Genomic DNA, 22,979 nt, shown 5'->3' on the forward strand with positions numbered 1-22,979 from the left:
CGTGAGCTTATATCTAACCGTATATGTGAGCGTATACACGAGCGTATGTGTGAGCGTATATATGAGTGTGGGCGTATATATGGGCGTATGAGCAATATGTGATCTTTGAGCCGAGGCATCATGAGTGCGATCGCGACACACACACTCGTGCTTTCCGTGCGGAATCAATCGCGCTGTTTGTTTCGTGCCAGGCGCTGCAATCGGAGGTCAGAATTGAGATCACTTTTAGGGCAGCAGTGACATCTGAGGTGTCTTCAGGCCCGCATAATGTATTGCATTTTTATTTTTCAAAACAATTCCTTCAGGCATCCGCGCTGGTCTAGGTTTGGGCGTTCGAAACGTCCTTTTTTTCAACTTGACTGAAAAAAAAAACTGGTCCAAAATTTCTTGAACTTTTGCCTTGCGCAGGTCACCTCCAGGACAAGTGCATGATGTGCCGTTTTCTGGACGTGCTCGCGAGGTGCTACAACTGGGCCTGCGTCAGCCTTCTAGCGTGGCTCTACTACAGGTGGTTCAGCTGAAGCGGCACCGGGTGTGCTGCAGTGGTGCGGCCCGCTCGGCAGTGGAGCCGCTCCCACAGAGCCGCGCCCCCGAGAACAACCGGTGCTGCGTCCTCCGCCGTGATCAATACAGACAAATTGCGCCCACGCTGGACTATCGCGTTAAACGTTCTGTAGTGAAGCAACATACCGCGTGAGCGTTGCGACTTGCCTATAGCCGGGACTGGTAAAGTATAGCTTAATGTAGCGGCTGTGTACTGTGTAGCCCTGAACATTCGATCGTTAGTCTGCGTACAAGCGCCACAGTCGCAAGAAAGGAGCCAATGCTACGCTTAGACATGGTGCGCAAACAATCCTAACGGTTCCTTGCGAGTTTTGCACTGAAAATACTGACGTAAAAACGAGGCGTTTTTTAAGAGATGTGGCGCTTGACTGAAACCGACATGTGGTGTAATTTGAGCATGGGAACACTCGTACGGTTTCACGCGTTAGGTTTCTCAACAGATCTGTAAAAATTGCTGTTTAACGATAGTTCTGGCCTTTTGGATAGTTTATTGTAGCCTGTTAACTATTTCGTAGATGTTGCCTTAATACCTGGCTTTGGAACGGCATTGCCTCTTTGGAGGAGGAATTAATTATTGAAGCTTGTCGAGGATAGCTCGCGCAACTTGTGCGGGCAAATCTGCAGGTTCCGCCCCCGTATAGGCGACAACCTTCCGTGATCACTTTGTCATTGCTAAGTCATGCTTGTTTACGACTCGATAAGTGTCTTCGCGCGGATGTAACTTTGCGCCAGACTATTTGAATGCATGGATGAAAAACTTTATTAGCCAGACTATTATATGCTCAAGTAAACTGCGGCACTACTACATTATACGCAACCGCATATACCGGGGAGTATAATTTTGCCCGTTCCGCACCTCTGAAAAAACAGTTGTAGATGCAAACGCATGTACCTTGAGCTGCTACTCAAGAAGAGCTTGGCAAGTGGAGGTCTCCCTCTACTTGCCTCTGAGTAAAGTGAAGTTCAATCGCGCCGCCATTTCAAAGCAGTCATAATAGCTCTCTTGGTGGAGGGGTTCACGCTAATATGTGAAAGTTTTTGTGCCAGTATTTAAGATAATTCTTTAAGTGATTGCAAAAAGCAGGGTAATATAGATTAAGGAACGACTTGCTCCGCACGCAAGTAAGCACGCAACACGCAAACGTCTTGCGCGTTGTTGGATCTGGAGGACAATCCCAATTGCTGTCCCCCAGATATTTTTGGACCTTGCCATTGGGTGCGGGAGTTGGCCCAGGTTGAGGAGGACTTTAAGATGAAAACTGGAGGTTCATTTACATTATTTCCAGTGAGAGTACAAAGAAATTAACAGTCATAAAGTCATTACGAGCCGGCAGCAACTCGGACGCTGCGGCCCGTGGCAAGAAGCTCGAAAGAGATGAATGAAGGAATGCTCTCTTGCAGCTCCCGGTCTCTGGCTTTTAACCCCTTCGGTGTCTCGAAGTCACGTCACGTTCGGCCAATCGGCGAGCCCGCTCAGGTGTCGTCATTTTCGGCCAATGGCAGGCGCCTGTGCGAGTGTACGTCACATTCGGCTCAGAGGGTCACTCATTGGGCTCCAATTGTCCGAGAGATTATTTGTCTGCGGTATTGCCTTCCCGGTCTGCAACTACCGTCACAAAGGCGCACGTGAGGGATTGCTCCCAGGCCTTTACGGTGCATTACGGCCGGCGTTGCCTCGCGGCTTGCAAGCGCCGTCACAATAGGCGGATGGGGAGGAGACGGGTTGTCTTCGAGCGAACTTTCAGAGCTTCAAAGCAGCTTTCCTGGGGACCCACGTTACCTGGAACATTGCCAGGCTCCCGCTACACTTTCGGGAAGAGTCAAGCAGTGAATAGCGCCAGATGAGGCGTACAATGTGGGGGCCGCCAACTTTTTTGCACGTGCCGCGCCTCGGGAACGTGGTAGATGTGCTTCTGCGCTCCTTAATTAGCTGTGACGCGATTCGATGTGGTCTGGTGAACTGGAAGGAGGCTCAGGAAAAGGTCCCGTATCTAACAGCTCCTCCTCGCCCCGGAAGTTCGGGATGGCCGGTGAAATCAATTCGCTGGCCACGAGGAAGGCTGAAAGAAACCGTAGGGCACTGGTGTCGAGCCTCGTGTGACGAACTTCCCTTCCCTTCAACAATGTCCTCAGCGTGGATAAGTTGGACGACGGCATGGGCCAGCTACCATCTAATTCATTCCCGACTCCTATCTTGACAACTGGTTATGAGCGGTGGGATCCTGGGCCCTGGAGAACGTACGTCAAACAAACAAAACAATATAGCGCTGCAGCACGTGTAAGCGCAGGCTCTTCACCCTTGACTCGCCAGGCTATTACTAAGTCAAATTGAACCCTGGTCTTTCCTTTCCCCAATTTTGATAAAGCAGTTCCGACCACCTTTCTAAACTGCTATCCATATCTCCCCGGACGCCGACAAGTCCAGAGTGATAATGTCGTTGAAAAACAAAGGGTCGTTGCAAACAATAAAACAGCCGAACATAACTTAAGTGGCCTAACTTCTTGAACAGCCTGTTCTCACCCTATCACAGTGGCGTACTTATCGCACGTACTTATGCCATTGAACAGTTCGTCAATTCCGCAAGTACGTAATCACAAGCGCTCTAGATTTGTGGTCACTGTTCAGAACGCGTACTTGCGTCTTACGCAAACGTTTCATCACGCTAACTTTCGTTTCTTTCTCTAGTCCATACAGGACACGTACTTTAAACGACAAGTAAACTTGCGTTACTTACGGACTCCGCAGAACCCTTAAAGAAATGCGTCTTCTAATGGCTACTTCCACGCACGCTTATTAGAAAAGTCAGAATACGGCTGCCCTCAACACACACGAGCAACCCAGTCAAAAATCTGCTTCTTTCCATCCGCACAGGACACGCGCTAATGGAACTAAGAGCTCTTCTCAGTGCAAATTACGCACTTACTGAAAACGTACGCGTTTAACCTTAGAAAATTGAAAAAAAAAACAGTTATATAAAGAAAGGTTGAGTTCTCCCGCAGAGAGGCGGCTCGTTTACGATGCGTGGTCGAACGTTTCACTCACCTAGGGATCGAGGGAGGACCGAGTGTTTATAAACCGCTGTTGTGCGGCTACTCAGTGTACTTTCTCTCGCAGTCATGGCAGACTGATGAACTGCAACGTCCTTATGTAGATTGTAGTGGATCCGATTCCGCCGCCGCCGCCGTGAGCGTCTGCACAACGAGCGGATGTTTATGTTCGCGGCGCCGGCCTCCTCCCCGGCGTGGAAGTCACGTACAATAAAGTTTCAGTTTCACCGCCGCTCGGCTGCTCGCCGGTCGCTCTCAAAGTTCGTTCTCTTCTCTCTACGCGCGTCTGTCTATTAGCCCCGAGAACGAATACGAGCGGCGCTGCGAGCGCCGCTCGCGTGACGTCAGGGCACGGACTCGTGCCTGTCGTCTGCTACAGTTCGTGCGTTGTACGGGCGCTTTCTGCGGTGTTTTCGTTTGTTCGCCCTCGTTCTCTCTGCTTGTATACTTATGGTGGTCGTCTCAAATATATTTTTATGACGTCTTCCTTTGGGAACATTTATTCAGAGAGCTAATTTCTTAGACAACAATGCAGCTCTCGAAGGCAACGCTACAGTGCCAGCCGAAGCGACGCAGACCAGCCCATTGCGGGTTTTTCATACGCGGATAGACAATCGCAAAAGCACAGCCTATAGGAATCCAGTTATGATACCATACCTGCCGCGGTGCAAACAAGTATGTCACATAGCTGGCTATATATGACTTCTACAGCAGTTACGTTGATTTTATTCCGCTAAAACAGGTTTGCTCACGACGAGTAGTTCATGGTATAATATCGAATTTTTGCATTTCCTCACAGAAACGCTCGGCAGTAGCACGGTGACTTAACTAATACTGGAGCTTAGATTCTACACGCCTCACTTGCTTCTTTAACTGCTTGTCAACATTAGGCGGTTCTTCACGTGTTTATTTTTTTTAAGCGGCGGAAATTTGAAGTAAAGTTAATGAAGGCTTACAGCTATTTACAGAGTACAAATAGGAATGTACCAACCAATATATATTCCCTTTTCCGTGCTACACGTTCAACTCACCTCTTTAGAGCGCGTTTGTTAATGATTAATAATGCATGTTATGTTCCTCTTTTTTTGTGTATGTTACCAAGTGTATATCATTTATTTATTTCAATGCCGCAGTGTGTTTTGCATTGTTATCGTGGAAATATTTCACTGTGCTTTCATATATTGTAGAACTGCAATGTTTTATGGCCACTATATAAATGTAATTTATATGGCGCTTGATGTGTTACCCCATGCAGCCATATTGTACCTAAGAGGGTGAGATTACCTCAAGCCGCGTCTGTGCGGCTTTTTTCCCTCAACCACCTCCACTTACCACTCCTCTGTACATGTGTGTGTGTAAATGGAAATTAATAAATCAAATCAAATCAAACTCACTTGAGAAATTTACTGGTGCTTGTTGCTTGAGGAATATACATGACGAATCTGTTTGGCAAACTGACACAGGCTGCTCGGCCCAATTTTTTTAGTGAAGTATACCTGCTGGACCGCATAGCTGCAGCCAGAAAGCAGTCGAAGCGTCAATGACCAGTAGTATGGGACATATTGAAGATATCGAAATTCCCCCTGTGGAGGGTCAGAAATCAAGTGAAAGTATATGCAAGGCTTGTGGTGCTTTCTTTATGAATGTTTGCGATTGGATTGGAGCAAACTTAAATTAGCCTGCAAGGTTCTCTTTTATGTACCGACGAAGCGAATAGTTATCCGTTTGTATAATTAAACAACGCTGGATCGAGACATGGTGAGACAAAAGGTGCTTGAATTTTCCTTTTGTAGGCAATCTAAGCTGCGTAGTAGTAGCTCGAGAATACTTTAGCCATTCCAGTTGGCGCTGTAAAAATATGCTTTATGGTTTTAATTCGAAGTTGAAGTGAACTGATGGGTGTCGCGAACATAGCGTGCCTCGCCATACGGACAGTCGATTGCTACCGTTACGTGATCAGGGGTGTGCCATATTGTCGATAAAGGCTACTGAGGGCCGCTATGATACATTTCATCACTTTCAATTGAGTGGCTGTCGATCTAAACAACGAAACTTTTCTCTCAGGTGATTGCTACTATGGTGTTTGTGAATTAACTATGTAAATACTCTACATGACACGCCGTCGTGTTAGCAGCCATGAGCAATTCGTTTTTTGGAGGCCTATTTCAGAGGGGGATGAAAGTAGCAGCAAACATTTTCATAAGAAATGCGCGCCTAACGATTTTTTTTACGCATTAATGAATGGCCATATTTGAATAGAACAACACACCAGAGTAATAGGAATCATGATGACAGCTTCGCCGGGCAGTGTCTTTCTAACATCGGATAACATGTTGACGCCAATTACCAAATTTTTCTTCCACGTAAAATGCAATACCTCTCATAGCTAAATACTAAAGGAATGTTAAGTGTTTAGCGAAGCATCATACTCAACTTCGCGCGTTGAATTTGCAGATATTCTTTTTTTAGTCAAAATTTACCGATAGACACGGCGCATATATGCATCGCAAAAACTTGTAGACCCCTTTAACGCTACTTAGCTTGCGATATCCAAGTCGCAAAGTTTCTCGACTCACACGCTTTTGAAGAAGAAACTGTGGTTAAGCTATTGCAGCTGAAAGAAGCCGACTTATTCTTCAATACGTGCGGCTCGAGCCACCTATACCCCAAGCATACACGAAGGGAACGAGCGCGCGCGGCAGCCGAGCGAGCCGGAGCGAGCGGCGTCCTGGCCGTGACGTCACTCGCAAGAGGGCGCCATTCCTCTTTCTCGGGGCTAATAGCGGACGCATTTCGCGCCCCTATAGCTTGGTGACCCGGACGTGATGAGGCGCTGAGTGGCGCGAACGCCAGGATGGCTCGAGTCGTGTAGCTTGCCAAAGACTTGACGACGGTGCGAGGAAGGTACAAATGGACGGGCACAGCCTGTTCACATGTCGCAGACGATCGTACCGGAGGAGAACGGCAGTGGCACGTCAGCAAACGAGAGAGATGTGCACCCTGCACGCAGGTCACGCAGCTCGTTGTCAGAGTGTTGTGCCTCTGCGATGATGTCGAAATCCACAGCAGCAGTGGAAAGCGCGTCGACACGTGACAGGGCATCGGCAGCCGCATTAACGGGTCCTTCGATGTACCGTAGGTCGGTCGTGAATTCGGAAATAAAATGCAGGTGCCGAATTTGCCGGGACGTGTGTGTGCTATGGTTTCCACGGAAAGCGAATGTCAGTGGCTTATGATCCGTGAGTACGTGGAACACGGTACCTTCGAGAAGGTGGCGAAAGTGGCGAATGCCAAGGTAGACAGCAAGGAGTTCGCGGTCGAAAGTGCTGTATCGAGTTTCTGCCGGCTTCATCTTCTGCGAAAAAAAAAAACCGAGTGGACACCACAGATTCTGCTGGAATTGTTGTAGAACTGCACCAACGGCACTGGAGGAGGCGTCGGTGATGAGCCGCATGGGCGCGTCAGTTAGGGGATGCAGTAAGAGGGTGGCTTGTGCCAGGGCATTCTTGGCTTCTTGGAAGGCGGCGTCTGCTTCGGCTGTCCACTCCAAGATCGCAGATGGTGCCTTTGGAGCCTTCAGCATGTCGGTCAGAGGTAGAATGGTGCGCGCTATATTCGGCAGGAACCGTCGATGGAAGTTCAGAAGCCCGAGAAATTCGCGGAGCTTGCGAAGCGACGTTGGACGTGGAAAATCCCGCAGAGCTTGAACCTTCCTGTCCAATGGCTTGATTCCGTCAGGTGTGACAAGGTGTCCAAGAAATTCGACGTTGTCGAATTTCAAAGACACATTTGGCTGTGTTGATAGTTAAGCCATGTTCCTGCAGTCGCGAAAACAGCAACCGCAGATGGTCAGCGTGATGCTCTGGTGAAGAACTTGCCACCAGCAGATCATCAAGATAGGCGATGACGAAGTGCAGACCGCGTATGACTTCATTGATGAAGCGTTGGAAAGTTTGGCCTGCGTTCCGTAACCCGAATGGCATGCGGACATACTCGAATGGATGGGGGAGAATCGGGCGGGGAACGAGTGGGGAGTGCAAGAGGAACGCACAAGTTTGCCATGTACGCAGGCTTCACACGGTCGATTGAAATCACGTTTTCACGGCCGTTCACAGAAACAGTAAAAGTCTTTTCTCCGCGCTGTAGCACTTCGAACGGGCCGTCGTACGGTGCAGTGAGGGCGGGTCGGATGCCTTCGCGGCGCACGAAAACGTGAGTTGAGGCAGCTAGGTCTTTGCTTACGAAAACGTCGTAAGTGGAGCTCTGTCGAGGTGATGTAGGTCGCAAGCGCTCAAAGAGCGACCGAAGTTGCTCAACGTAGGCAGGAGGCGAGAGGTTGGGGACTGCAGATGGTGCGAAGAATTCGCCGGGTAGACGTAGTGTGGTCCCGTAGACCATTTCGGCAGCTGTACACCCGAGGTCCTCTTTTATGGCCGACCGAATACCTAGTAGAACTAGCGGCAGGTCGTCGACCCATGAAGTTCGAGCGTCGCGGGCGATGAGGGCGGCTTTCAACTGGCGGTGAAGCCTTTCCACCATTCCATTTGCTGACGGATGGTATGCAGTTGTGTGGATGTGGCGGATACCGAGGATGCTTGTCAACGCTCCGAAGAGCTCACTTTCAAACTGTCGTCCGCGGTCGGTTGTTACCACGCTGGCCTGAAGCATTTCCCGTACACGATATTACGGCGCCAACCGTGGCGTCCGTTTTCGTAGCCGGTTGGATATCTCGTTTCGGCTGCCCCAGCGCGTGACCCCGGAGATTGGCGCCCTTGTGGAGACTATCGTGCGTTGAATGCCCGCACCGCTCCCGACCGCTACCCGCTCCCGCACATTCATGACTTTGCTACCACTCTTGCTGGAACAACCATATTTAGCAAGATTGACCTAGTCAAGGCATATCATCAAATTCCTGTGGAACCAGCGGACATACCGAAGACTGCCATCACACAGATACTGTAAATAAGCCCATATTCCTCGTTCTCGATGAGAAGCAGTCCTTCCCTTCAACAACGTCCTCAGCGTGGATAAGTTGGACGACGGCATGGGCCAGCTACCATCTAATTCATTCCCGAATCCTATCTTGACAACTGGTTATGAGCGGTGGGATTGACGTCACAATCCTCCCAGTGTCATATCCCTTGACCCATGGCACAGTACGTTGCTGTTGACAATGATGATGATAATGATGGTTTTTTGGCATCCCCTTCGAAAGAAGATGGTGACAAATAGTCACCTAGCCTGCTTGGGTTAACCAGGTCCAGCCACGTGCACCATGCAACTGCTACATGTCGGGACACCTGGTGGAATATAATGGAACTGCAAGGCTAAGTTTGTGGGCATCGACGCTATACGGCGCGCATGTCAATTGGTACGATCGATGGCAATGATGATGATGATTTAATGGCATTCCCTCTTAAACGGTATGGTGAAAAACAATAACCTAGCCTGCTTGAATTAATCAGGTATGCCATACATTTTTTCATTACATCAATATTTACACGTAATCTTCTTTTTCTTTCTCAAGACTTCTCTATTTGACTTGTACCGCTACCTAAAAACTGCTACGTGGCGTGGCACCTGGTGTGATAATATGCAACTGCAATGCAAAGGGTGCACGATAGACGCTACGTGACGCGCATCTCACATTGCAAGTAGAGTTACTGTATATACCTTTGGTAGCATATAATGTAAATCTAATTGCAAGGAAAGTGGCACGATACGATGCTAATGATGACGATGATTTATTGGCATCCTGTTCGAAACTCGGCGGTGACACAGTCAGCTAGCCAGCTTGATTTAATCAGGTACTCAATGTATATTCTTTTCTAGCATTCTTGCATACATCTCTTTATCTTCCTTAAACCTTGTTTAACTGCCTTGTACCTCTACCTGTGCGTCTGCTTCCATGACGTTTTACCAGGTGTAATAACATGCAACTGCATACCAAAACTTTCCACTTATCGAGGCTACGCGGCGCGCATGTCACATCACGTTTCTCCTCGCGCACTAGGACGCCTTCGTAGGGCATTTTCCCGCTGCTTGCTAGCAAGTGTCTCAGTAGTATTGTAGCCGATTCCCACGCAGTGGACCCGTGTTCCATCTCGGCGGGAACTAGGCATTTTTTAACGCGCTGGCGTTAAAGGTCCGCGGTGTCACAAACAATCTGATGTCGGCATCGGACGTCGCTTCGTGAAAAATTATTGCGAACCACATCCACGCAGGCGCTCCGCGTGGCGCGGATGCATCACTGGACAAATTGAGTTCCTCAAAATAATATACGTCAGAAAAATCGTAAAGTATGGCCTAAACACAACCTACAAGCATAACAGCGTCGCAGTTTAATTTGAATATGCCAAAAAAACGATTCTGTTACGTGGAAACTCAAACACAAACCCCTTTTTCGAGCGGCGTTGCTCACTCGGCTCCGCGCATCCGCAAGAAAGCTGCGCTTACCGCTAAGCGTGGCAAACACTCAGGGATATTTTAAATCAATTGCGTTCTACTCTTAAAGGGGACACTTAAGCGTCCTCCAAATTTTTTCTCATTCCTAGTGATAGCTGCTACGGACACAGGGCAGCGGCGGCGGCGGCCGCCATCACCACCCGAAATGGTTGTTGGAATGAGCCCATAACAGTTTAGGATGTAAAAAGTTGACTCGCCATCCCCGCCCTGCGAAAGTGGCTGTCCGGCGAAGCTGTTGCGAAACTACCACTACAACTGCTTAGGGGGTTGTGCAAAGCTTTATCGATGGTTCGGATGCTTGCTTTGAGCTTGTTCTTTATTGAAACGCTTGCTGTTATGCGTTGTATGGGTGACTTCAGTGAACGTGTGCACTTTTCGCTTCACTTTGCAGAGCGCTTGTAGCCGCTGCCTTATGGGGGCATGAGCTATTACATTTTTTGCTTGCTTACGGGGGTATGAGCCTTTGCTGATGATGATAGATGCTTGTTTTCAGCTTGTTCTTTATTGAAACGCATGATGTTGTGTGTTGTATGGGTGACTTCAGTGAACGTATGTACCTTTCGCTTCACTTTGCGGAGCGCTTGTAGTCGCTGCCTTATGGGGGCATGAGCCATTACATTTTTTGCTTGCTTACGGGGTTATGAGCCTTTGCTGATGATGATAGATGCTTGTTTTCAGTTTGTTCTTTATTAAAATGCACGCAGCTCTGTACGTTGTATGCGTGATTCCAATGAATGTATGCACTGTTCGCTTCGCTTTGCTGAGTGCTTGTAACATCTGGTTTACGAGTGGGATGAGCCATTGAATTTTAATGAGTAATCATTTTTGGCGATCTCCCAAGCTCTGTCAGACGAAAATTGTAATGCCTTGTATCTGCGAAAAATGAGTAGTTTGCATAGTTAAGACATTTAATCGTTATGATAGTATAAATGTAGATGATTGGAGGCTTTTAAGCGATAAGGGACCATTTAAAGCAGAATGATAAAAAAAAGAGAATAACCATAGAGATACAGAGGGCTCCCTAGAAAATGCATGGGGAAGCCTATAGTACGGGTGGGCCAGCCGAAATTGGGGGGCGGGTAACTTGAAATTTGGGGTTGGGTAAAATTAAATTTGTAAGTGAGCCAACTTAAATTAGGGTGTGTGCCACCTTGAAATTTGGGAATTCGTCATGTTGAGATTTTGAGGTAGCCTAATGTCCATTTACGCTGCTGAGCGTCCTTCGAGTTATGAACACCTCGCACGCAAGCGAGTGCGTTGAGTTGCTTGGCGCACTTTCATCGGGCCTCACCGAGGTGCAATCACAACGCAGGTGAGAGCTTGTGTGGACACAAGGAACGCGCGCATAACGCAGGTTTGCGAGAACGACAGCAAAGGTGACGTGGCATCGCGGCGACGCACTCTCCCCTCACGCAACGCCTCACGCCCTTCTGCAGCGGCTGCTCTTCCTTTCCGGCCGCTCTGCTCCGTCGAGGCGCCCTCGAGCCCGGCGTTCGGGCACAATTGATACGATTTTATTGAAGAGGCCCAGGAGGCGGCTAGAAAATCTGACAATTGCCTACTAAAGCCTAACCCCCGTATTAAGAAATGCATATTAACTTGAAGCCCACGCTTGACTTCATTTAAATGACCCCTGTCGTGAACGCGCAGAAGGAAACGCAATGAGCGTCTTGGGCGCGTTCGCACCAGGCGTCGCTTGTATCAAGTCAAGCATGGGCTCCAAATTTAGATGGATTTCTGAATACGGGGGTGAGCATTCTTTGCCACCGGAAGGGCCATGGGTAGACGCGCATAAGCTAGAAAAAGCAACCAAGCAAAACTATGCAAAAACGAAGTCACAGCCGAGTCATACAATGTTTATGCATTAGTAGACGATTTGCAGTATTTCTGCAGCTTCTTGCTTGCTTAGCGGGGTATGAGCCATTACTGACGATGGTGATTTCTGCTCACGGACGGACACGAAAATACCGACCACCGAGAGGCTAACAGCTTCGCTGTAAAAAATTATTGTCTCTTATTCACCGAGTGGGCACTGTGGGAAAGGAGCGACGCTAACCTTGCTCTTTAAGAAAGGTATTCGACAACGTAATCGATGATTATGCGGATGATTATTATTATGGTCCTCTGTACAAATGGCACATGCAAATGGCACGTAGGGTACCGGCAAAAAATTGGGTGGTTTGGAGAAAATTAATGAAAAGAAAGTCACTTCAGTTTTTCCGAATATGAAAAAAAAAATTCTGCGCCCAGGGAACACTTTACGTCGATACTCTGCGAAATTAGCTATTACTGGGCTCAGATGATTGCATGACTCATGAATCTAGCCCAGTTATGTACTACCTTGACACGGGAACTACTGAGAGAACCGTACCACTAAGGCCCGCTCTCTTCAGTCTGTCTGGTACTTAATTCACAAATAATGTCCTACGGCGTAGTACCCACGCTAGTCTCATTAGTTGAACAGACAAAATGAACAGACATTGTTTCAATAGCGATGCGTCATCGTCTTTTCAGTAAGAAAATCACGTGACTACCCGCAGCTCGTTTAAGTCACTGCGCTTGATCATCATGAGCGATCGATTGCTGTTGGCTTTGCGCCTCTGCGATTTTAGAAGCACAAAATCCCGAACGAGCATAGTTGGAGCAAATTCTGATCCCTTATTTCTTCACGGCGGGCTTCTTCTTTATTCAACACGCTATGCGTCCGCTACGGCAAGGCTCAGTTTGCACCTCCACGGGCCCTGCGTCGACAACAGGCCGCAATGCCCAGCTTTCGCTGTCTGACAACTGCCACTCCGACCCTTACGAGGTTGCACCCGTGAGGTACCGTGCGGAGGCTCAGGCACCCCAGACGCCTTTGCTGCAGCAAAAAACAGAACCGAACAAAAATTGAGAGCTGTGTTTTTCCAAGCTTCTTAGGCTGTAGCCACACCACGAACCCCACCCGGTGCTCGATTTGTTACCAACCGCGTGATAATTCCCACGCCTTAGTGCGTTTCCACGAGCTCAACTTCATTGTCCTTCGTGCGTAAGACACGTGATCGTCAAAGCTGATATCTTGAGGTGTCGTTTCGGCCAAGAAAACGTGCATGCTTTCTCTTTCTCTGGTGTTTGTTTAGGGTAAACGACGAAACAGGGCCTACAGAGCACGCAAGAGCCATATTGGTGGTCTCCTTTCTTTACGCCCAAACCGCGTCACTGACCTGGTGCACGACGATTTTTCTTCCTCATAGGAACTCTCGCAACCTATGCGTGAACAGGACCTGCTTTCGACCAAGCTACGCTGATTTTGCCATGCAACCTCGAAAGCGTGGAGGTATTGCGAGATACGCTGAGCTCTTCACGTGTCTGCTGCAGTGCGCTGCCCAATTTGTGCAACAGCGCATTAAGCGAACCCGTTGGGGCAATGGTTAATTACCGATGCACTCGTCTCCCTTTAATCTTTGGTTCGACTTTGTTTTAAGCACGAGAAGCACTTGTGTCTGTGCTTCTTGTCCGGAACCCACTGCGCTAAAGACTCGGTGCAAATGGCGGTTTGAGGTCACAGCTCTGTCCAGGCTGTCGCGAATGGACTGGCTTGGCAGTGCCGCTCGCCTTGTTCCATCCAGAAGAGGAACCAATCTCTGCCGCCGTCTACTGCCATTTTGTTCCCCTTCGCAACCATTTTACTCTAATCAAGAAGCGGTCATCGGTTATGCTGATCGCATTAGCTACCGAGCTCCATCTTTTGCTCCTAATGTTAATTAGGATATCGTGTTGTTTGCGTTTGAATCAAATACAATAATTGACGTATTTGTTTTTTAAGGTTACATCTATGATACTTCGTTCGTTGCGCATTCCTCAGCTTCTATTAAAGTTTCTGCATTGATTGACTCACTGGTTAAGCTGATTATCACAAAGCGACACACGGCCTGCCAGAGCTCAGGAATTAGGTTGTCCAATCCACGGCCTGTACGAAGCACGCTCAAGTCTTCGAAACTAAATCTTGTTACGCAATAATTACAATAAGTAAAACCTCTCGGAAGTCCAGGGGGTGTAGCTAAAATGATAGCTATCGAAGAATCATCAATATTAGCCTTTGAAAAAAAGAATAATTACAAAGCATTGTATAGACTTTTGAGTGAGTTGCATGAGCTTGAATGCATACATCCGGGTCAATATATTGAGGATATTCATAAGGTCAAGGCAAAGTTACAAACTTTGAACGCAGAAAAATACAGAGGTGCACTAGGGCGGGCGCGAGAGCAGCGTCGCCTGGAAGAACAGCCTTGCAGTAGGGCCCTTAGTGATGAGCGCCGACACGCGCTGTCTAAACAAATACTAGAGATAGAGTATGGTGGAATCATTGTTAACGAGCCTACTCTAATAACTAAAGCATTTTTTGAACATTACCAAAAACTATTCCGAGACCATATGCCATTGGATACAGATGCTGCCAAAAAAATTGTATCGTTGCTGCCCCAGTTAAGTCAGGATGAGTGCGATTATACAAACGAAAACATTGATATCAATGAGGTAACTTCATGCATCGATTCGTTAGCGAAGGGCAAAACGCCCGGCCCGGATGGCCTTACTGCCGAATTTTATCAGTGTTTTCGTTCCCTCTTATCGCCATTATTACTTCAGGTGTACCGAGAGGCCTTGGAAGTAGGGTACCTAACCGCCACAATGTACGAAGGACACACCGTCCTTATAGCCAAAACCGATGATGAACAGAAATTGCAAAAAGTTGACGGATATCGTCCTATCTCCTTATGCAATGTGGATTATAAGATTTTTGCTATGGTATTAGCTAACCGTTTGCAAGTTGTAGTAACATCTGTGGTCGGTGATCATCAAACATGTGGCATCAGGGGACGGTCCATTCAGACGAACATTCATGTTGCGAGATCGGTGCTAGAGTGTGTAGCTGAGGGGATTGGACAGGTGGCAATGGTACAGCTAGATCTGGCTAAGGCGTTCGATAGGGTGAATCACTCATTCCTGTTTACTTTACTAGAGCATATAAATATCGGATCTCTGCTCCTTAGAGGTGTGAGGATATGTTATGCTAATGGCTCAACGCGGCTTATAGTGAATGGCTCTCTCTCCGATCCGATTAGGCTTTCATCATCAGTACGACAAGGATGCCCATTGTCACCGCTTCTGTTCTGCTTGTATTTAGAGCCACTTTGTATGCGCATTCTTAAAGAACGAAATTTCCAAGGGTTTAAATTACTGACTAATGAGGTGCGGGTTCTTGCGTATGCAGATGACGTGGCCTTTTTCTGTACCGATAAAAAGAGTGTAAACACTGCTCTTGCAATTACAGAAGAATTTTGTGCTGCTTCTGGCGCAAGCGTTAACTTTGAAAAAAGTTCAGGTTTTTGGTTAGGATTATGGGCCACAATGCCATCACATTACGCAGGAATTCAATGGAAAGAAGACCTGCGTTATTTAGGTGTGCCTCTCTCACAGTATAGAAATAGCAACGCTCATTGGTCGGGAGAAGTTGGCAAAATTCAACGTAAAGTGAATTCATGGCGAGGGCGGAATTTGTCCGTGTTCTTTCGTGCTGAAGTGTGTAACGTTTTCTTAGCTTCCCGTCTTATGTATGTGCTCCAAGTACTGCATTGCTCAAGACTTCGCCTTCAGGCACGGCATCGCGTATTTGCAACATTCATTTGGAGTTCGAGCTGTGAATGGATGCGGCGCGACAATCTGTTTCTCCCCCTTGAACGTGGTGGTCTAGGATTAGTACACCTCTTCGTCAGGCAAATTGTTTCTCGCCTGTTTTTCTTTCGAGACAGTGACCATCCGTTCTTGCGTGAAATGTTGCAACTGCGTTTAGTTCATTATGTTCCTAACATAGTAGTGTCATCAAATGTCAAAAAGGTCCCACAGGCTCCTTGGGGCTTTCTCAAGGAGGTTGTTGATACATTTCTTTTCTTGAAAGTTAAATTCAGCCTGGAGTACGTGTTCACAGCGAGTCGAAAAGCAATTTCTGCGGCACTGGTTGACTCTATTTTCCCAGATCCTTTGTATCGTGCACCTTATTTAAATCGACCTTATCAGGATGTACTTAAACGCGTCCGCAAAATGTGTGTGCCTCCTGGAGTTAAAACATTTTTCTTTAAATTACATTCGGAAACACTCCCTGTTAAAACTTGGTTGAATTCGAGGGGTTGCATTGTGCCATGGTCAACAAACTGTCGGCTCTGTCCACGTGCCGAAACCATAGATCACTGTTTCATAGACTGTAGGGATGCTGTATTTTTTTGGGACATTCTCCAACGGACACTTAAAAAGGACATTGACATAACTCCATACTCAATTAGGTTTCTACCGTTTAACGTTACAGGTGGTCCTCCCTATGACATGTTCATTGTACTTGGTTTATATAGCCTGTGGAGAAGTAGTCTCTGTGATCGCCATGCCGAAAGCCCGCGAACTACAAAATCCTTTTTTCGCGAAAGTGCTGCGTATGTAAGAAGTGTGTACGCTGTGCAGGAACCTCCGCCAGACTGGATGCACTTGTTGGATGCATGTGTGTGTTTGCCTGAGTTTTAAGTGTGTAGTTGTGTCCACTTTGTAATACACCTTCAGTTTTCTTTTCCATGTAATAAAGAAAAAAAAACAGGGGGTGTAGCTCAAAGGTAGAGCGCTCGCTTTGCATGCGAGAAGTCCCGGGTTCGAACCCCGGCACCTCCATGACACTTTTATTTTCTCCACTGCGTCTGTACCTCCACAGTGTTCTTTTTTTTCTTTTTTCCTCTCCAATGCCCATGCATCTCCGCGTGTTAGGCATGAATGCGTGCAGGGAAGTTACGTAAAGCTAACTAACCGAATCACTAGTGCAGTTACATAAGGGCTGTCGTAGAGCATGGTAAAACACCAATTAAAAAAACGCGTTTCGACGTTTTGAGTTTCGTACCAGACACACGGAAGAAACATTTACCGTCAGCCAAATTCTCGTGGTGAACGTCATGCTCTGCATAAAGTTAAAGAAAAAGAAGCTCTTTCTCAAGGCTCTTTGGTATTTACATTCGTTTAGAAGGATTAAAGCACTAGAGAAATGTGTTCAGTTCCCACCGTTGACTAACATAGGTTCCATTGTGCAAGCCATGGAGCGCAGCTGTTCGAGGAAGTCTCGGAGCCGTTTTCGTGCGGCAGAGGGGGCCGGCGAGCGGCGGTTTGCTGGGTGTATATCGAATGCCAGTCGAAGGAGTTCCAGCAGCGTACCCTTTCTTAAAGTCCCGAATTTTCGCTTCGAACTGTAATTATCGTGATTATAAGATACCGCATACCTTGCGATACCTACTCGAATAAAAACAAATCACAGCTCTTCAGCCTGTATATATGATCCATAATTTCTGTTTGTCATGTCGCGTTTTACAGGCCCAACGTGTGCGAGTCAGCTAGGGCTTTACTCAACAGCAGTGTCAGTGTGTAACGTCACAAACCAGCTCCTCATCCAGGGTGTCGGTGACATCGCACAAGCGGCCGGGGTGAAGAATAATCGCTCGAGAGCGGATGGTTATGCACGAAAAAAATTCGGTTTTATGAGCCTATACCAGGCACTACGACTGTCATCTTAGCCATTTAGACATTTTCATTGGGGGAGGAAGAAATGGGCTCTCGGCGAGCTTTTCCTCCTCTCTGGCTTGTGCGAACCGTCGCGTGCTGCGGAAAGATTTGGAGATAATTTTCACTCGTCCTTTGTGAAATTTACGCCATGCCACTTCATACGAGGTCGTCGGGGAATCACTGCGTAGCCTTTAGCTGCGCGGTGACTACATGCAGCGTGCGGAAATTTATCTCGGCTGCGCAAACGTATGCGACGCGCATCATCAGCCCCTATCTGGGCCCCAATGCTCCCCTATCCACCAAATTTGATCTCTTTAGGTCTTAGGTATCCTCTGGACATTGAGCTAAATTTTGGGCTATTATTGAATGACACACATTGAAGTTTGACTAATTATCAACCATAAAACCTCGCCCAACATCCACAAATTTGCACGTAAATTTACTGGTAAGGTTGAAATTGGCACGCCCACTCTGAGCATTGCCTACACATTCTCCCCCTTGTTTTATCCAAATACTTAACAGGCTACTCGTTTAGCTCGTCGAGGTCGTCCTCGGGGAAGTCTATCTTGCCTCGTGGAACGCATGAAAATAGGCACAAAACGAGTGTTCAGTAATTACTTTCAATAATTGCAATTAAGCCGGACATGTTATACCATTTTCAAACATTGTGCCACATATGGCAACCGTATTTACTTATTGTGAACTTGGTATCATGCACACATATGGGATACTCGGAAACGGCGGATAACGGCCAACTGGCGCTTTTAAGCAAATGCTGAAGCAATTTTGTAATTTTACAACACGCATTTAACTTCGCATTTTGATTGGCGATAACGTTTTCCTCATTTTCACAAATTCGATCTTGCCGCAAGTTGCAGTGCTCTCGGGACCGCGGGCTAAATTCTTCACCGTTCGTAAAACACACCTAAAACGCTCCCCACCACTCGGACGCATAATTAACTGCGAAGGCTGTCATTAACCCACACACTTCTTACCTCTCCTACAGCTTTAGGAGAAGTAAGAAGAGAAGTAAGAAGTAATTTAGAAGATTCGGAGAACTTCCTGCGTGGTTCGTATAAAATGCGCCTGTAAAGCTTTCGGTACACGTCACGCGTAAAATGACCCCTTTTCTCTAAAAATATAGAATTGCTACCACGCTTGCTTCTTTCGGACAAGAGGGGTAATTATTTTGAGCTCGTTATTTGCGCCCCTAAACAGGCAATAAAAAGTACACGAAGATAAATTAGGAATTAAGATGTAGCTAGTAATTAACGAAACAATTTAATAAATATTTCTAGGTATTGCCGTTAACATTCCCCACACTGTGTGGTTGTCACAGGGCACCGTAAAACACCCATATAGCGCGTTTCAACGCTTCTACTCGAAATAACACCTTCGCTGTGAAACCATGGAGATCAATGTTGGAAGCAGTGTGGAAGTTATGTGTAGCAACATAATTATTTTCTAGGTAGGAGCTGCACATACGAATGGAAGTGAAGGTTAGTTTGCTAAATTCCTATAATGCTCTTTCCCGCGTATAATCGACATTCGCCAAACAAATAAGGAAAATTAGGGAATGATGAAAGCGGAGCACGCCCGGGCCAACAGCACGGATTTAGTAAAATGAACATTTTAGCAAGTGAAACGTAAAGGACAGCTTAAAAGGCACCTGGAAGATGAGGGCGACTTAAGTCTGGCAACGAGAAATCGGGACACGGAAACAGACGTTGGGAGGGCTTCTTCGGCATCGCCCGGAGGGGTGGAGGGGGGGGGGGGCGGAGGGTCTCCGAGCCCCCATGTAGTTGGCGTCTGTGGCCCAACTGTTTGCTAATTTAAAAATGACTTCCTTTTTTTTCAGTAGTCTATATTTTCTGGTCAGTGCAGTGCTCTAATCTGTAATGACTAAAATTTAACTCTTCGTGCTATGCTTGGCTTGCAAAATCCCGCGTTCCAGCATGATAAAAATGCCTTTAGTAGAACTGCGAAGGAAAAAAAGGAGACCCTTAAATGGAGGTGCCGGGGTTTGAACCCGGGACTTCTCAGATGCGAAGCGAGCGCTCTACCACTGAGCTTCCCCCCCGGGGACGGTTTCCGAAGCCTCCGCTTCTGAATTTATACGGGCCATGGATGCTTAGGGTATGCTACCAAAGCTACCTATGCCGTATGTGTAGAGACGTGGTTGTGTCTTCAAGCGCCGCGCATTCTTGAGGACAAGTGGTGCTGAAAATGTTCACACATGACTTCTCGGAATACGGCACGGCGCCGCGAGTATTGTCATCTCGGAGGTCACCCTATAAAAAGTCGCAGCTGCCGTTTTACTGTGTATCCGAGTCCAACGAGGTGTCTCGCTAGTATTGAAAATCATCTTTGTCATCCGTGATCACATTGGATGTGAGTTGGAATACGTGACCGTTCTGTTCGTAGCTTGATATTTGTTCTGCAGGTTCGTATACGTATGTAATGAAACTATTTTGCTTTTTTATGCCTGAATGGTGACGAATGTAGCAGATAATATAGTTACGTGAAAATAAACTAGGCATAAAGTATTTTGAATGCTACATTTACAAATATCACAAACACTAGCCAAGATGGAAGCCTTGCTTGCTTGCTTCCTATACCATGGCGCGTACCCACTATGGAGGATTGGCCATGAAGCTGGCGGTTACACGGAAAACGGTTATAAGAAAACGGGCGCTTTTGAAAGGAGAACACGCTAGAAGGCAATAAATATTAATCAGTTTAATTGGAAATTTATAAATTTATAAATAATAAATCATCAAATTAACGTAACTTTGAGTCTTGTAAAATAATAAATAAAGGTGTGCAGCTTGCACTAGTGGTGCAAGGCTGGAGTCAACTGCGGAGCTCGTGATCACCAAGATTTTTCGTGGCTTGCCTAAGTTGTTTGTAGGTTTGGGAGACTATGCTAGGTTTTGCTAAGTTGTTGGTAGGCTTGGCTTAGTCGTTTCTAAGTTTTGCGCGGTTATGGTAGGCTTGCCCAAGTTGTTTCTAGGTTATGTGACGTTATGCTAGGTTTTGCTATGTTGTTGTCTCGGCGGGCTTGACGCTTGATGTTTTCGAGCAGTCGCAGGCCGGGATCGCTTTGTCGGTGACGTCGAGCGTTCGGAGCCGCAACTTCGTCGCGGTGTTCCAGATTAGCTCGGCGGCGACGCATTGCTTCTCGCTTAGCAGTAGAGGCGCCCTTAATTCCTGGTAAGCCACTTCTTCTGCGGGCGTTCGGGCTTTCTTCGATCTTCCCATGGCAGAAGCATGTACACACGGAGTAGAGGAGGCGAGAGGTGTGTCGCCGCACCGGATGTTCCCAGCTTTCACTCGCCTGTGAGGTCACGACTCCGGCCTACGCGCGTGGGGTGCGAGGAGGTTACGTGGCTCGGTGCTCTCGCAGGTGGTTGCTAGACAACGCGAGGCGGGGCATGGCTGGGCGCAGTTTTGTGGTAATGCTCCACGGCGGATCTGAAGGCCTAAACAGCTCCGCTGTTAATAAATATGCAAATTAACTAGGTATTATCCTTGTGTCACCAAGGAAGTCGCATACGGCCCTGCATACGTTCCTGTGGATAAAACCCAAACTATTTGTCCCATAGGAGAGAAGTTTTTCGGCATTTGTAACAATGCCTAATTTTAGGAATGGAATTTCGTAGTATTTCTTTCTCTGGGTTGCGAATCGGCAGTAAGTTATTAAAAATGATCAATGGTGGCCGGTTCCTTGCAGAAAGGACATAGAGGGGACAGTGCCAGACTAGACCTGTGTAGCTAGTCCACGTAAGCACATGGCACGTCCTCTTCATCCAGTGGCCGCTCTCTTCTACGAGTACCAAGTAACAGACCCCTCTAGTGGCAGAAGCGCGATCTCGGCGCGTCTAAGGTGCCGCCTCAGAGGAAGGGTAGTAAACATTCAACCGCGAATCGTGGAGGACGTCACGGGACAACAGGTCTGAAGACGTAGCGAGACTTCCGGGTTCGACGTAGTACGTGACGTAGGTAATTTATTGAAAGACGTGATAAGGGCCTGTGTGTTGAAAAATCAACTTTTGAGAAAGCCCTCGCGACGGCTTGGGGCGTCCTCTTGAAAAGTAGAAAGCCGTGCGAGCAAGCTAACGCGCATGGTCAGAGGGGCAGCTTTGCGTGTATATTCACTGGCCGAGGCTGTAGCTGAAGGAAGGAACGTATCAAACGGCAAATTTGCCCACGTCCAGTCAAAAGATAAAAGGGGTCTAACCAACAATATCGTGCAGGGTAGAATTATAGGCGAATGTCACACATGGCAAGGGAAGGTCCCAATCACTGTGGTCGGCCGACACGTACTTGAAAGCATTTCGGCGAGTGTCCGGTTCAAGCGCTCGGTAAGCGCGTTAGTATGCGGATGGTGCAATGTGGTTAGCTTGCGGTGGGTGGAGCAGCAGCACAGAATATCGTTGATGACATTCCAAAAGAAAGGAAGGTACGGCCTCGGTCCATCAGTAGTTGATGCGGGGCACCATGCACTAAAACCACGTCACGGAGGAGAAATTCCGCTACGTCTGCAGCGCAGCTGGTCGGAAGCGCTCAACATTGCGCAGAGCGTCGTGTGATCGGTAGCGTCGGCCACCCACTAATTTCCAGAAGCATATGTTGGAGAAAGACCGAGAAGGTCCAAGCCGACACGGAAGAAGGCCTCAGTTGGCACGCCCATGGCTACAAATAATCAGCAAGGAGCATTGACGGTTTCTAGCGGCGCTGAGGGAGCTCGCAGCCACTGACGTAACGCTGCACTGAGTGGGCAAGGCCAGGGCAATAGAAGTGGTGGCGCACGCGGTCGTATGTGCTAGACACACCAAGGCATGGAGGAAGGAAACAAGAGGAGGGAGCATACCGCAGCGTGATTGAAGCTGAAATCTGCTGGGCCAGTGGTGGCCCAACACGTGAACGCACGTCAAAGTGCGTGGTTGATTTTAGTGTTCCCGCTCTGCAGGCAGAGCCACGGTAGGGCAACCGAACACGCGCGCACCGAATAAAAACTACTGGCATAGCTATCGGGAACCAAACGTCTCAGCCAATCTCGATTCTTGCTCCGAGATCTCGGCGCAAGAGGTCACGTGTTGGGCCATCACTGTGGCTTCGCGGAGCATTCGCTTGCCAAGGCTGGCTGCGTGCACCAAGGTGACCATGCACCATGCACCATGCACCAAGGTGACCGGCAGCTGGGGCGTCTTGAAGCTCGAGGAGAACTGTGGGGAACAGATAGACGAGTTGGTACGACCAGCAGGAAGTCGGGACAATCAGGGCACACATTACGCTGCTGTCCTTGACAGCTGCTGTCCTTGAGGTGAACATGC

The 22,979-nt window shown here is 47.8% G+C and overlaps 1 protein-coding gene and 1 non-coding gene across 3 annotated transcripts in view; both read left to right on the forward strand.

The window, feature by feature from the left end:
* The window catches only part of LOC135908222 (uncharacterized), a 55,426-nt gene that overhangs the window by 6,316 nt on the left and 26,131 nt on the right, over positions 1–22,979 (forward strand). Inside the window, exon 2 of one of the 2 annotated variants that reach the window (XM_065439975.1) lies at positions 409–1,031. The exons of the other annotated variant lie outside the window; for it this stretch is intronic. Within the exon in view, the coding sequence (XP_065296047.1) occupies positions 409–521 (113 nt within the window). The 3' untranslated portion in view covers positions 522–1,031. Of the gene's footprint in view, positions 1–408; positions 1,032–22,979 lie in introns of those variants that run through there. 2 annotated transcript variants of the gene reach the window in all.
* TRNAA-UGC (transfer RNA alanine (anticodon UGC)) lies at positions 16,696–16,767 on the forward strand. Its single transcript has one exon. It is a non-coding gene; the product is annotated as a tRNA-Ala (tRNA).

This window comes from Dermacentor albipictus, chromosome 2 (genome assembly GCF_038994185.2).
Source record: "Dermacentor albipictus isolate Rhodes 1998 colony chromosome 2, USDA_Dalb.pri_finalv2, whole genome shotgun sequence".
Lineage (NCBI taxonomy): Eukaryota > Metazoa > Arthropoda > Arachnida > Ixodida > Ixodidae > Dermacentor > Dermacentor albipictus.